The sequence below is a fragment of the Candida margitis genome (genome assembly GCF_024628925.1).
Source record: "Candida margitis strain CBS 14175 chromosome Unknown scaffold3, whole genome shotgun sequence".
Classification (NCBI taxonomy): domain Eukaryota; kingdom Fungi; phylum Ascomycota; class Pichiomycetes; order Serinales; family Debaryomycetaceae; genus Lodderomyces; species Lodderomyces margitis.
The window spans coordinates 403,345-419,224 of NW_026261810.1; the positions used below are offsets into that span (position 1 = coordinate 403,345).

The 15,880-nt window shown below is 37.9% G+C and overlaps 5 protein-coding genes across 5 annotated transcripts; 3 read left to right on the forward strand and 2 right to left on the reverse strand. All coding sequences in view use genetic code 12, as the record gives it.

The window, feature by feature from the left end:
- Positions 1-17: 17 nt before the first annotated feature.
- Positions 18-338, forward strand: CANMA_002785 (uncharacterized protein; the record flags this gene model as incomplete). The annotated part of the gene is made up of 1 exon (XM_051814891.1): positions 18-338. The coding sequence occupies one exon, from the start codon at positions 18-20 to the stop codon at positions 336-338; it is 321 nt and encodes a 106-aa protein (XP_051671756.1).
- Positions 339-565: 227 nt separating this feature from the next.
- On the forward strand, positions 566-4,723 carry SMC4 (condensin subunit; the record flags this gene model as incomplete). The annotated part of the gene is made up of 1 exon (XM_051814893.1): positions 566-4,723. The coding sequence occupies one exon, from the start codon at positions 566-568 to the stop codon at positions 4,721-4,723; it is 4,158 nt and encodes a 1,385-aa protein (XP_051671757.1).
- A 29-nt stretch (positions 4,724-4,752) lies between these two features.
- Positions 4,753-8,207, reverse strand: DUS4 (tRNA dihydrouridine synthase; the record flags this gene model as incomplete). The annotated part of the gene is made up of 2 exons (XM_051814894.1): positions 4,753-5,786; positions 6,044-8,207. The coding sequence occupies 2 exons, from the start codon at positions 8,205-8,207 to the stop codon at positions 4,753-4,755; spliced, it is 3,198 nt and encodes a 1,065-aa protein (XP_051671758.1).
- Positions 8,208-9,524: 1,317 nt separating this feature from the next.
- Positions 9,525-11,630, reverse strand: BRE1 (E3 ubiquitin-protein ligase; the record flags this gene model as incomplete). Its single annotated transcript, XM_051814895.1, has 1 exon — positions 9,525-11,630. One exon carries the CDS (start codon positions 11,628-11,630, stop codon positions 9,525-9,527), a length of 2,106 nt encoding a protein of 701 aa, XP_051671759.1.
- A 1,152-nt stretch (positions 11,631-12,782) lies between these two features.
- On the forward strand, positions 12,783-15,461 carry ROT2 (glucan 1,3-alpha-glucosidase ROT2; the record flags this gene model as incomplete). The annotated part of the gene is made up of 1 exon (XM_051814896.1): positions 12,783-15,461. One exon carries the CDS (start codon positions 12,783-12,785, stop codon positions 15,459-15,461), a length of 2,679 nt encoding a protein of 892 aa, XP_051671760.1.
- Between the last annotated feature and the right edge of the window lie 419 nt (positions 15,462-15,880).

Sequence of the window (15,880 nt, forward strand, 5' to 3'; positions counted from 1 at the left end):
TTGAAAATATACAATATATGATGTCGCTGAACCAAAGAAGTAGAAGGGCAGTTCCCTCAACATTAAACACACCTACAGCAGTCAATGTGAATGCCGTATCTAATATATCCCAGGAACAGGCAGAGCAGCTCCTCACACAATTCATAGAAGCTAGTGAACATAATAGAAACCCTTTGAATTTGAAAGACCAGGACCAGAATACTGGATTCTCGAGTAATAGTGAGACCATAGCTGTAGCGTCGCAATTGAAAAGAATACAGAGAAATTTGAGAGGATTACCACCATTATCGTCGGTGGAAGCTCCTGAGACGGTAAACAATAGCGAAGAAGCTAGTTAATGAAACATAACTTTGGATATTCTTGTTTGAGAGATCCTGTGTAAAGATTGAATCTGAGATGGTAGCGAAGGTGATGATGGAGGTAGTGTACGACGCCCCCAAAAATGTGTGCGTGTATCTTTTTTTTATTTGTTTACAATTTGTATAGAGAGATCTAATCAACACGTCTTTAATTGATTCAATCTACCCTTAGGTCCATAAGTAAAAGTGTAACTATACCATAAACCATGAAAAGAAAGAGAAACATTATATTGGACATTGAGGAGGAGAGTACATTTATAAATAACAGTGATTACGATGACAAGGAGCCAAATAACCTTGATGGGGTGCATAATGAGGGGCACTCAAATGCTCTGGATGACTCAGAAGATTATGAATCGGATGAGAAGATGGACGATGAAGTGGAGAAAGAGACAAGAAGCTCTGAATTGGAACAAGAAGTAGCTCACTACAGGACAAAGGATGAATCAATTACAAAGCAATTAGAAGATACTACGAAGCAGAGCTTTAATGGAGCTGACCCGGAAGGGGAAAATGGTCATTCCTTTCATTCAGAAGAAGCCATAAAAATGGAGAAAAAGCAATCAGACACTGAAGTTCAGCAGAGTTTTTCTGAGACAGAAATCAAAGTGTCCACGCCCCAGAAGGCAACAGAGCAAGCTCTGCGACCAAATTCGAAGGACTCCAAAAATGAAAATGAACCAAGATTGGTAATTAATAAACTAATTCTCACAAACTTCAAATCATATGCTGGAGAGCAAATAATTGGGCCTTTCCATTCGTCATTTTCGTCGGTAGTAGGTCCCAACGGAAGTGGAAAATCAAACGTCATAGATGCAATGCTTTTCGTATTTGGATTTAAAGCCAACAAAATGAGACAAGGGAAGGTATCTGAATTGATTCACAATTCAGGAAATGAAAGACCAGATTTTTGCCAAGTTGATATTCACTTCCATATGGTGCTTGACGATCCTAAATTACCGCAGCTGTCTGTGGTTGTTCCCAATTCGGAGTTGGTTATTTCGCGGAAAGCATTCCAGAATAACCAGTCGATGTACTACATAGATGGCAAGAAAAGCAACTATACCGATGTAACAGCTTTACTCAGAGGTAGGGGGATTGACCTAGACCACAAACGGTTTTTAATTTTACAAGGAGAAGTCGAATCTATTGCGCAAATGAAAGCAAAAGCCGAGAAGGAAGGCGAGGACGGACTATTGGAGTACCTTGAGGACATTATTGGAACCACAAAATACAAGCAGTTGATCGAAGATAGTATGACACGAATTGAAGAGTTGAATACTGTCTGTCAAGAAAAATCGGACAGGTTTGAGCTAGTAGAGAAGGACAAGAACCTTTTAGATGAAAAGAAGGTCGAGGCGTTGAAGTTTTTGGAATTAGAAAGAAAACTCAATAATTTCAAAAGCTTGAAATTTCAATCCAATATCAGTCACTTGCAAAGTAAAATTGAAGAGTACCAAAAGGAAGCTGATGAGTTGGAGAAGCAATTAGACGAAAAGAAAAATGCAAACGAAGCAGTATTGCGACACATTGAAGCGGAAACGTCCAAACAGCAAGAGTTGAAAAAGGAATTGAAGAAGGTGTTGCATGAAATAGAGGGCCTAAATAAGCAAAAGCGAGACTTGAATAAGCAAAATGTGTCCTTTGAAGAAAAGTCCAAGAACTTTGAGAGCAAATTGAAAAGGATACAAAAGACTATTAATACCCTGACTCATTCATTGCAAAGTTCAAATCATAGTTTGTCAAGCTATTCGAACTCTTCTGAGCAGTACAAAGCTGATATTGAGAGACTCGATTCAACGTTGAAGGATGAGGAAGAAAAGTTGACCAGAATCCGAGAAAAAATGGCAGAAAAGACATCTGGCTTTACTAAGCGTATCGAAGAGTTGCAAAATAAGCTAGAGCCTTGGACGTCAAAGTTGAAGGATAATGAAAACGAAATTGAGCTAATTACTTCCAATATTAATATCCTCGAAAGCCAAATGAACAACACAAAGAAGCAGTTGGAGGAAAACAAGGAGAAATTGAGCTCAATAAAGCACGAAGGTAAACAGAAAGAAGAGGAATGCCGAGAAAAGGAAGAGAAACTTGAAACGATTGAAGAACAGACATCACTAGGTGAGGAGCAAACAAACTTAATGAAGTTGAAATTAGATAAAATGAAGAGTCATATCACAAGAGCTAAAAACAAGTACCATGACTCCGCACAGGCTTTCCAAAGTAAACAAAATCAAAGCAGTGTTTTGGCAGCACTAACTAAGTTGGGAAAGTCAGGTAGAATTGAAGGATTTTATGGCAAGTTGGGGGATCTTGGAACAATTGATGAAAAGTATGATATTGCGGTTTCAACTGCCGCCCCAGGATTGGATTCTATGGTTGTCGAAACTGTCGAAACAGCGCAAGTATGCATTGACTATTTGCGAAAAAACAAGCTAGGTTATGCTAATTTTATTTGCTTGAATAAGTTGCGAAATTACGATTTATCTCCAATTGCAATACCTGGTGACCCATCCAAGATTAAGCGACTTTTTGACTTGATTGACCCAATCAATCCCAAATTTGCACCAGCGTTTTTCAGTAAAATGTTTAATACACTTGTGGCACCAGACTTGAATGAAGCAAAGAAGGTAGCCTACGGAGCAAGAAGATGGAAGTGTGTCACTTTAGATGGTAAGGTTATAGACATAGCGGGAACTATGTCAGGAGGTGGTAATCAGATTATGAAGAATGCCATGCGTTTGAAATCAGCAAATTCACTGGATAACATAGATTTTGACGAGGAAAGTTTGGAAAATACAAGGTTGGAAATAGAAGAGATGGAAGCCGAGTTCGAAAGGGAGCAGAAGAAATACAATGAGGCAATTTCAGCATTAAATAAAGTAAGGAGCTTGGAGCCTGAGACGAGACTTTCCCTTGACAAGCTCAGATTGGACATTACAGGTTTAGCTTCTGAAATGAAGGAAGTGACTCAAGTTTGTAAGAATTTAGTCGCCGAACAAAGACAAATCGAGGCAAACAATCCTTTTGAACGACAAATTTTAGGCAAAAAGGCTGAATTAGAGAAGCTTGAGGCGGTTAAAGTAAAATTGAAATCAGAAATGGCGGACTACGAGAATGAAATTGCCACCTACGAACAGAAGATAATGGAAGCTGGTGGTGTTGATTTGAAGGTCCAGAATTCAAAAGTCGAATCGATTAAGCAACAAATTGCAATTATAAATGACAAAACCAGCGGTGACCGAATCGCTTTGAAGAAGTTGGAAAGCGATATCAAGCGCCATACAAAAGTTATCGAAGATTCAAAGATTACCAAGGAGAATTTAGAAGCTGATCACCAACAAATTAAAGAGGCACAACAGGAGGTCCAAGAGAAGGTAAGAGATTTAGAAGAAAAGATACACGCGCTTGATCAAACAAAACAAGACAAAGAAGAGCAGCTTGAAGTTATTCGTGTTGAGATTGAAGAAAAACAGGAGGAGCTTTCCGGGTTCAAACTGTTTGAGGTTGAAATTTTGAACAAATTGGAAAAAGTCACCCATAGCTTGAAAAAGATTACTCATTCAATTGAGCAGAATGAGCTGAGTCTAGATGCATTGGTGGTACGAGATGTATTGCCATATATCTATTGGCTCGATGAGGATGAGCAGAAAAAGTATAATTCCTCCGTTATTGAACGATTGAGTGAGTCTGAACTTGAAGATGTTGACTTGGATGGCGTCAACTCTGAAATTGAAGAATTGGAAAAATACATGTCTACTGTTCAAATTGATATTGAAATGCTTAAAGAGTATGGAACCAAGATTGCAGAATATACCGAGAGGAAGAATGATTTGAATAGTGCTGTTGAGGAGCGAGATGAAAAGCGGGATTACTGCGAGGACTTGAAGAAAAAGAGATTAGATGAATTTATGGATGGATTCAGTGCCATTTCAATGGCTTTGAAGGACATGTATCGAATGATCACTATGGGTGGAAATGCTGAATTAGAGTTGGTTGACAGTTTGGATCCATTTTCAGAAGGAATTTTATTTAGTGTGATGCCGCCAAAGAAATCCTGGAAGAATATATCGAATTTATCCGGCGGTGAGAAAACTTTGAGTTCATTAGCCTTGGTTTTTGCTCTTCATCTGTACAAACCTACTCCATTGTATGTTATGGATGAAATTGATGCTGCTTTGGATTTCCGAAATGTTTCGATCGTTGCCAATTATATTAAAGAGCGAACTAAGAATGCCCAGTTTGTGGTTATTTCGTTGAGGAATAATATGTTTGAATTGGCGCAGAAATTGATTGGGATTTACAAGGTCAATAACATGACTAGAAGTACACCAATTTTGAATATAGAATTTAATAGTATCGAATGAAATGGATTACTAATCGTTCTTTATTATTGCTATACAGATTCAAGTTTTAATCTCCAGTTGGGCTCAACCGCAGTAGCGAAACCCTTTTCCAGTTTCCTCTTGACGTAAAAGTACTTGTCTAATAAATCCATCATATCAATCATACTCTTGCATTCATTAATGTCTTTGATTATTCTTCTGGGAATATCCATATTCTCCATGAATTGGACCACATGGTATTGTGATAGTTTGTATGGTAAACCATAGCTTGTTGTTAAATGCATAAACATCTCGACGGCACTCCAAGGAGTTTTGTCTAGCCCGGTGAACAAAGCCGGGTTTGCCAAGACTCCGCGTGCTGACATGACTCCATCAACTGCGGTATACTCAGCAATCCGATTACAATCATCCAATGTAAAACAGTCACCATTGGCTATCACGGGAACGGTCTTAATATGCTGGCGTAGGGTTCTAATCGCGTCTAGATTCACAGGCACTGATGACCGGGTGGTTTTGGTACGTCCATGAATGGTGATGATATCGGTTCCAGCTTCTTCAATAAGTCTGACAAATTCAATCGTTTCATTTATATCATTATGGATACGGATTTTGGTATCTATGCATATCGAATCACCGTACTTGGCTTTTGCCGTTGCGATTAAATTGGCGACCAACTGAGGTTTACTCATTAATGCTGCTCCTATACCTTCGCGTATCTGGTCTCGTATTGGACATCCACAATTTATGCCAATGCCATCGACATAGGGATGAATCATTTCAATAAATTTCATAAAATCCTCCACGTTACTTACACCAACTTGAACAATGACCGGCTGATCTTTATCATTAGTGGTGAAGTCAGAGTACCGCGCAATGCCGTTCCTAACAAATTCACGAGCTAGAATCATGGGTGTATAAACGATATCAACATTGTAAAATCGACATAGTTCACGAAATGGGAGTTTGGAGTAACGAACCATGGGACCAGCGACATAAGCCGGTCGTTTTTGTTCTTGACATCTCTTGATTATATAAGTAGGACGGTTACTAAGCGGTCGTTTTGGTATTGATGATGGCATGATATCTGTTGGGTTGCAAAAGTAAAAAAAGAAAAGTTTTTATGTCATCTTTGATGAGATAGCTCTACAGGTAGCGCATTCCAAACGATAAAGAGATCAAGAGAGAATCATTGAAGATAGGAAGCATACGCGCTTTGAAAAAAAAATATTTATACTTAATACATACTAATAAAAAAGAAAAACTATTATACAAGATGTGTGGGGGGGGGGGGGGGGGGGGGTTNGTCATCCGAGCTTTCTTCATGTGCTATATTCATGAAACCATTATTGGCAAATTGTTGTTCGGCAGTTTGTCCATTACCTTGATCAAACAAGGCCAATTGTTGCCTCAAATGAGCCATTTCATCAAGATTAGCTCCTCCACTGCCACTGCCACCACCACTGGCCAATTTCTTTCTCTTCAATGACTTTTGCGATGCCTTTTCACCAAACAAAAAGTCATAGAGTTTGAGAACTGTTGAATCTCCCAATTGATCCATATCCAATTCGACTTCATCTTCATTAGTGATTTGAACATCGTCCTGAATAATTTTGATCAATGCATTCAACTTCTTATCTGACAATGTGGGGACCGCTTCAGAGACTTGCTTCTTCATTTCATAAGTGACAACAGGTTGTGGTGGGGTAAGTTTGATTTGATTTTGATGACTGGAAGGAGTATGTGAATGTTCTCTAGATCTCTTTGATTTTGATCCACGCTTTCCAGATTGAGACTTCTTCCTCTTTCGCCTTGCAGCTTGTTGTTCTTTTAATTTCCTCAAATGTTCAGCCTTCATTTTATCCAATTCTTCCTTCATTCTAATCAATTGGTTTTCTAAAAATTGAATAGCTGGTACTTCTGAAAGCACGGCCTCGGTGATTTCCTCTTCTTCATCGCTGCTGAAGTCATCGTCACTGGCTTCTGAATGTTGAGGTGTTGGTTCTGGGACTGGTTTATTGGCCCATTTCTTGTCAAAGATTGCCTCCAACCTGTGTCCCATCATATTGACATCAGTTCCTTCTGGATTGAAAGCATAGCAGTTGCGGAACACCAATCTAACATCCTTTTCAAAGTCGTCGGCATTTTCGTATAAATTGTTGGTCAACTTAGATTGTATTGTACCGAGATCCATTGGCTCCTTGACTATCTCATTGTAATTGGGAATATTGAGAGCTACAGTATCGACTGGTGCTAAAAATGGGAAGTTGTAATTGTAATGCTTCTTTGACGTCAATTCCTTAATTGTTTGGTTGCAGAACCTCAATTCAGCAGCAAACTTTTTCTTTCTTGGTCTTACGTCATATGGTAACTCTTTTGACTTTGGTGGATGGATGGTTCTTTTTGGCCTAGCAGTAGCTACTGAATCTCTATGTTGTTGTGAATTGGATTCAGTGGCAACTTTTCTCTTGCTGGTTATCGAAGAATCATTGGCACCAGCAATAAACTTTGAAGGAGAAACACCGGCTGGTAATTCCTTAGGAGGCACATTAAGCATATGTTTTTCAAAATGTGCTTGTATATTTGTCGCCATCTTTGATATACCAGCGGCCTCTCCATTGAATTTCTTACAATTTTCCACCATTAAATTGAAGTCATCAACAACTTGTGATATATCTTCATATGCATTAGCGTTCACTTTTCTCTCAATCGTGGCCAAGTCCATAGGACGAGGGATGTAGTTGTAATAAAAGGGAACATTCAATTTTACCGTGTCAACTGGTGCTAGGAATGGCTTAGCGTCTTTAAGACGTTTTATTGCTTTGATTGTGTGCAAAGCAAACTTTGCTTGGTGAGATGGCATTGGATGTTCAGGCAAGTTATCCATATCAGGTTCTGCTGGTGGCTTTGGTGCTGGCTCAGTGAATACAGGAAGATGTTGCAGTTGCAGTTGTTGTGCAGTTGTTGCATCAGCTGTTTCGGTAGATTCTTCATTTTGAGATGCATTGGGCTGCTCCTCCTCCTCCTTCTTTTCTTCACTGTTTGGAGCTTTTTCGCTCTCGTTGGCATTTTGATCAGACTCGGCACTTCCATTAGCATCAGGAGAGACACTTTCTGGTTCTTGTAATTGCGAACCTTCCTCATCAACTTTGAGCTTTTTTGCTTCTGGCTCCTCGTTGTTATTTTCAGATGGAGCTTTCTCCTCGTGTGTCAATTCATCTTCCAATTTCCTCTTTTCCGGAGTCGGCGATGGGTTGGGTGGCGAAAGTGGCTCATGTGAAGGCTGTGGTTGTTGTTGCAGTTGTTGCAGTTGCAGTTGCAGCTGTAAGGAAACATCCATATTGTCTTCATTGATATCATTTTTATCAGCTTCATTATGTTTCAAGATAGACTTGTTCTCTAGACTATTCTCATTATGTTCTTCTTGACTAATCACATGTTCATCATGAAATTTTTCAGCCGAAGGCGTTTGAACCGGCGTATTTGTTGCGGGCAGTATTTGTGACATGTTTGCCTAGAAATACAGTGTTATGGTGATGATGTAGTTTGTGGACCAAAAAAAACAAGAACAATTTTGGTACAGCTGAATACCAAACTGAGTCAAAATTAACAGTAGTCTCTTTAAATTATTAAGCGTAAATGAGACCAAATATTGAACAAGATCTGAACTGAAATGGAAATGAAAGAAAAAAAAAGATTGTTTGGAAAACCTCACACACACAGACACAATCTAAGAAGCGAAGTGACAAAATGAACAATCAAATACAGATAGAACTAAGAAGTTGTGGTTGTATTCCTATATTTGTATGTGTGATTAAACCAACTAGTTTTCTTCTTCAAACGATAAAGCAAAGTTGCAAAGTTGCAAAAAAAAAAACAAATAAAAAAAAAGTTCCCAAAAAGCCGAGAAAGAGATAATTTGAAATTTTTCGGGTGATGGAAATTTGTTGTTCCTTTTATACTTCTAAACATTTGCTTAGATAATTTATTACGTAATTAATAAAGCAGAAGACAGAGACTCACAAACAGACAATCGCTTTTTCGCACCACATACACGACTTGATGGCAAACCAGAAGCAAATACAAGATGAGGACAAATTTTACACCTACACAGACAAACGAAATGTAGGCTATTACCAAGTGTATGGGAATTACCACAGAGAGTGTGTATACGAACTATTTTTTTTTGGCTCCTCAAAAAGGAGATACCAAACACACAACTTTTGCTTATAACAATGTAACTCATCACAAAACTTTTGCTTCTTTAAATCTTTTGTTGCAAATTACACGACCTTTTTATCTTTTGTTTCTTTTGTCTTGTCCAGTTGAGTTGAGATAATTTATTACACACACAGACACAACCAGCCATCTTTTTATTTTTTTATTTTTCATAAAGCTCTGCAGAGTGAATAGGGGAGATAACGGTCATGCTATACCGGATTATAGAGTTAGAGATGACTAATCATTTGCTACTGTGATATTTACTTTCCTCAATAGAGATGGAGGCACCAGTTGATCAGTATTGTCTAAGATATCCTTTTGTCCTTATTATAGAGATTTTGTGTCGTTTATCGTTTTCAATTTGCGGAATTGCAAAATTGCCACCCTGTCTATTAAATCTTCAAGAAGCATCCTACTCACTTAGTCGTTATAAAGATATAACGACTAAATACAGATTTTATCTATATCGATGCTCACTACACATCTCTGTGCCTATACTCTACAATGTCTTCTGACAGAACACAAAAAAAAGCGCTTCATATTAATACAGCATTTATTATTAAGAAAAAGGAGAACAGAAGTCACACATACACACACACACTGATCACAAATGTATGGTTAATAAATCATTACTTGAAAAACCCTTGTTACAACTAGGACATCTTCTCAATCTAGCAGCTAATCTTTCTTGAGTACAACTGGAACAAAAGACATGCCCACATACAGTTATTGCAGTATCTTTCCAATTTTTTGTACATACTGAACATTTGGCAATCGATCTTAATGCTTCCAATTGTTGTTCATCTTCTTGTAATAATAAACTGGTGTTATTACTCTTGTATTTTTGTAATGTGGATTCAGTATGATCAAGCTTTTGGTTTAATTTAACAATGGTTATCGATTGTGTTTTATTCGTATCTTTCAATTGGCTCAATTCAGAAGTTAACTCATCTTGCTTACTAGTCAATCGGTCAATTTCTCGTTGTAAAGAATCCTTAACAATATTGATATTATTAATTTCATCTTGTAGCCTGAAATTTTCTTGCAATGAATTCTCCTTTATAATCTTGTAATCAGCTAACGATTTAGTTAAGATTTCAATCTTGTTCAAGTAATTAGTCTCTAACTCATTAACATTCTTGATCAATTCTTGTGATTTAGCCACTTGTTGTTTCAATACTTTATTTTCATTAGTTAATGAATCTTTTACTCTCATTGAAGCAAAGTATTTTTGATCAGCCTTAGTTTTCTCAATGGTCAACTTCTTCACAAGGTTTTCTTGATCAATTGTTGAATTTAATCTTTGTAAAGTCAATTCACGTGTTTGTTTAAATGCTTGTTCAATTTCATTGATCTCCTTACGTAATAGTTGGATTTTTTCATCATTGTCTGCTGTTGCTGTTGCTGTTGCTGTTGTTGTTGTTGTTGTGGTGGTGGTGGTGATGGCGGTTGATGATTCTGATTTTTCCTTGGTCAACTCATCTATCCTCTTTGAATAAATCTCATTCAATTCCACTAATGACTTGTTTGTCTTTTGGTCTTGTAATTGACTGGTGATGATGGTATTCTTGGCTAATAATTCATCTCTAGTAGTTCTGATCCTCACTAAATCCTGCTCACTCTTGCTCAATTGTTGTTTCAAACTTTCAGTTTCATTCAACAAATCAGCCTCCAATGTCTTCTTCAAATCAACTTGATTCTTTTCCAATGCGTCTATTTTGGAAACATTCAAAGCATTCAATTTATTAACTTTACTAATTTGATCTTGTAACGATTGATTATTTTTAACCAACTTTTTGTAAAAGACATTGTCTTCCAAATCTGATTCTTGAAGATTATTGAATTTGGTTTCTAAAGCATTGTATTTTTCAGTATATGTTTGGTTTTCACTTTGAAGGGTAGACATCTGTCGAAGTAACTCCTCATTGACCAATTTCAATTGCTCAATTTCATTATTCAACTTTTCCAATTCTTCGGTGTCCACATTTGCCTTTCCATTCAATTCATCGGGGGTAGCAGCAGCAGAACCACCATTAGCAAGCTCAGATTTCTCCTCGGTTTCTTTAGAAGGTTGACCTTCAGTTTTCACTTCTTCACCACTCGAACTATCTTTCCTACTATCGTCAACCCGTTTCAACGTAATTGATTCGTCTCTAGAAGTTGCGTTGATCAAGTCAAGCAACTCTGATTGTAAAAGCTCCAATTTCTCCGACAAAGATTGTTTATCCTTCGCTAGTACTTCATTTTGACTCTTTAATAAACTCATTTGTTTTAGTGACAACAAGTCTGAGTCGGGAGACACTTTGGATGAAAGAGCTTTTGATAGTTTAATTTTGACATCCTGTAACTTTTCACCCACACTGTAACCATCCTGTTCTGATACATTAAAAGACACAAGGATATTTTCATCCTCGCCAATTTCATCAAACAAGTTTATAATCTCTTCGTACCAAGAAGTTAGCACACCAACGATATGTTTCTGAAACTCGGATTCTTTACTCAACTTCTTCACCTCAGTTTTCAACTGAAGCACCTGCTGCTTATATTGATTCATTTGTCGCCATATAGCCTCTTTTTTGAAATAAATCACGTCAGCTTGTGTTAAAGGCCCTTCAGTGCTCAACTCATCGAGTGGCTTATGCCTCTTTGTAAGCGGCTGCTGTGACGAAACAGCATCGTAAGACCTCTTTCTATCACTCTCTGTATTCATTGTAGATGTTTGATTGTAATGCTCTTGTGCTTTTGAAGTGTGTTTGTAAACAAAAAATGAACTAGTGCTTTCTGTACAGCGTGAATCAGCCTCAGTCAACGCGTGAAGCTATGTATCTATATACAAGGAAGATAATCACTAACAGAATAAGATGGACCTGACAATTAACTGAGTCAATGAAAGTCTCTCTCTCTCTCTCTAGTGGTGGTGGTGGTTTTAAAAAGCCTTTGTCTTGAAAGCGAATGGTAACGAAACATTTTTTTTTCTTTTTTTTTCTTTTTCGTCTTCCTTTGCATAAAAAAAGAATTGTGCAAAATTACACTACCAGGTAATATTACTCTTGTGACACTTAACCATTTGAGTCTGTTAACCAGTTGCTCATATGGCAAATTCAATTGTATCAATAGGGTTGGGATGTAAGCAAAGTAAGACAGTGTTAAGCGTGTGCAAGCGACATTGTACCGCATAGATCCATCTCTTCAAATAAAGGTACACTCATCCCCTAAATGAGCCAGACGTGCCTTTTTAAATAACACTATTCTTCACTCTTTCCATAATAGACAGAATTCAAAAAATGATTCCAGCTAGTTGTTAGATCATTTCAGCTATACTCTGTTATAAGCATCTTCTTTTGCGACAAGAAATTTGTTTGCTTTTTGTTGAGTTCATTACAAAACATTGACTGATGAGGCAATTTTTTTTTCCCCATTTTCTCAACTTTCTGTTGCAGTTAACGGGGAAGCAAAAACTTAGACAGAAAGGTTTTATGCTCTACAAAATGCGCTCTACATCACGAAAGCAGGAATGGAAACAAAGGTGATATGAAGTAGAGGGAAACTTGATAAGCTCTGCGATGGAAAGCTTTCAGTCTATGTAGTGTCGTCCTCACCTTGTGAACTCTACTTTGTAGAATGTAGCAACCATCAGCATTTAGGTAAAACTTGTCCACTATGTGACCCACACCGCATCCTACCGTTAAGATAATTCTGGTTTCTCTTTTCTTTTTTTGACGAAGGGCACCTTAAAGGTTGGTTGCGAATTTTTATAGCTGCATAATGCAAATTTACTTTATTTATAGACACGCGCATGGGCAAAAAAGACTCCCTTCAAAAATCTACTGTCTCGACGCTTTCATTCACTTTGAATACAACAATGCAACTACATTCAAATCTAGTGGTTCTCATCTTTATCTTGGTTAATTCGTGCCTTGCTGTCAAGGACTATCTTTTCAAGTCCTGTGAACAGAATGGATTTTGTCATAGAAATAGGCACTATGCTAAAGAAATTGAGTCTGATCCTAATTTCAAATCACCCTACAATGTCATTCCTGAGAGTATTTCTATAAGTGGCGGTACTTTAAAGGGAACGGTTGTAAAGGAGTCAGTCGAAACTGACATTCGTGTGGAGTTTCCGTTTGAAATCGGTGTCCTTGGTAATAGCTTTCATTTCAAATTGGACGAAAATAGAGAACACAACCAACAGCTTGTAAATTACAGACGATACAATGAAACTTCAAATTGGGCATTCACCGATGGCATCCTTTCCAATACTGAAGCTAAATTCAGCAAACATAAAGGGTCGGTCGACGTCTTGTACAAAACACACAAGGTTTCTATTCAATTCAACCCTGTGAAACTTTCCGTCTTCTACAAAACCAAAGAGGTGTTGGTAATCAATGATAAACAGTTCCTAAACATTGAGCATCAAAGATCGAAAGAAAACAATGAGGATAATCTTCTTCCACAAGAGTCAGATTTCAACATGTTTTTAGACAACTTTGCCGATTCGAAAAATGACAGGCTTCCATTAGGGCCGGAGTCAATAGGTTTGGACTTTTCCTTGAAACAGTTCAGTAACTTGTACGGTATCCCTGAACATGCAGACTCAATGTCATTAAAAGACACCAAGGGAAAAGAGCCATACAGGCTTTTCAATGTTGACATTTTTGAATACGAGACTGATTCAAGATTGCCCATGTACGGATCTATTCCATTTTTGATGGCAGTGAGGCCGGATGTAGCTTTAGGAATATTTTGGGTGAACAGTGCTGACACATACATCGACATCACTAAAGATAAAGACTCGTCTGTTCACTGGATTTCCGAGAATGGTGTGTTGGAGTTCATCATCATTGTTGAAGAATCGCCAAAACAGGTTAATGAAGAGTATGGAAAACTTACTGGTAACACGCAGTTGCCTATATTGTCAAGTTTGGGTTACCATCAATGCAGGTGGAACTACAACGATATAAAGGATGTGCTAGAAGTCAGTTCTAAATTCGACGAATTTGAGATTCCATATGACGCGATATGGTTGGATATTGAGTATGCGGATAAGAAAAAGTATTTCACATGGGATCCAGAAAACTTTGCCGATCCTGGACACATGCTCAAGGAGTTGAACCGTACCGGAAGAAATCTTGCCATGATTATTGATCCTCATCTCAAAACAGGATATGAAGTAAGCGAGCAAGTAATTTCAAAAGGTCTTGCAATGAGAAATAACGATAATCAAGTGTACTACGGACATTGCTGGCCCGGGGAGTCAGTATGGATAGATACACTTGATCCCAAAAGTCAAGCATTTTGGAATGATTTACACAAGACATTCATGATATCTGATGAATACAAGAACTTGTTTCTCTGGAATGACATGAATGAACCATCCGTATTCAATGGGCCTGAAACAAGTGCCCCAAAGGACAATATTCACTACGGAAACTGGGAACACAGGTCAATACATAATGTTTTTGGCTTGACGTATCATGAAACGACTTTTAATTCATTGGTTGATAGGCTTCACACTCAGAGACCATTTATACTAACGCGTTCTTACTTTGCTGGAAGTCAACGAACAGCAGCAATGTGGACCGGTGATAACATGTCGAAATGGGAGTACTTGAAGATTTCCATTCCTATGGTGCTCACTTCAAATATTGTTGGTATGCCTTTTGCTGGTGCTGATGTTGGTGGATTTTTTGGCAACCCCCTGAAGGAACTACTCACTAGGTGGTACCAAGCAGGAATTTGGTACCCATTTTTCCGCGCACACGCTCATATTGACTCAAGAAGAAGAGAACCTTATTTAATTGGCGATCCATATACGTCTTACATCAGAGATGCAATTAGATTGAGGTATAAGTTGCTACCAGTCTTTTACACAAGCTTTTACGAGGCATCATTGACAGGGACACCAGTTTTGAAACCGGTATTTTACGACTATCAAAGTCTGGGAGATAGCCAAATTTACGATGTCGAAGATGAGTTCTTTTTGGGCAATTCGGGAATATTGGCCAAACCAATTACCGATGAAGGGGCTACTGGCGTTTCTTTTAAAACGCCAAATTTAGAGAAGGAAAACTTTTACCACTTTACAAACGGTGTCATTAGTGATAAAATTTACCAAGATGGATTCAAAGCTGAATTGAGCGATATACCTATGTTGCTAAAAGGTGGGTCTGTTGTGCCAATGAAAGCAAGGTATCGAAGATCTACCAGATTGATGAAGCATGATCCATACACATTGGTTGTTGCTTTGAACAAGAATGGTGGAGCATCTGGTGAGTTGTATGTTGATGATGGGGAATCGTTAAGTTCAGAGTTTAAGGTTCTATTCTTCTCCATTGATAAACATGGTGTGCGTGTTGATTCTACTGGAGATTGTGATTCTCCACTTGAATTTGAAAAGATAATAATTGTTGGCGCAAATTTCGACATAGAAAGTGTGAGCTCCGGAAAATTGGCTAAAGATTCAAACAAGGTTATCATCAATAATCCAAAAGAGTTTCCTATCAAGTTTGAACTAGGACCGCTGAGACATGATGAATTGTGAGAGTGAGAAGTGACATATATGCCTCTTGCAGTAAAATAAAAAGACCACCAATGGATGAGTATTGTTTACTAAAATGCACATCAAGCATGTAAAATAATTGGCTTAGCCAATGGTGGTGCCCTAGATTAAATGCCTTGCACACGTGCATAGCTATTAACAGTTTTGAACAGACTATAGAACCGTTTAAGAAAGCAAAGGGCTCCCATGGTGCCACATTTCTTTTAACCTTTGAGCATCTAAAGTTGTTAGAGCAAAGTGATGTATTTCTCTTTTTATCTCACATGTGGTGTACACATTCTAGCCTCTCTCCCGACAAATATTTGACGAAACGGCGATTCAGAGCTTACCTTAGCCTCAATTAGTTACACAAACTCATTTCTAACCTTGGTTGGACTAAACCATTTATTTTCTCTTTTGTT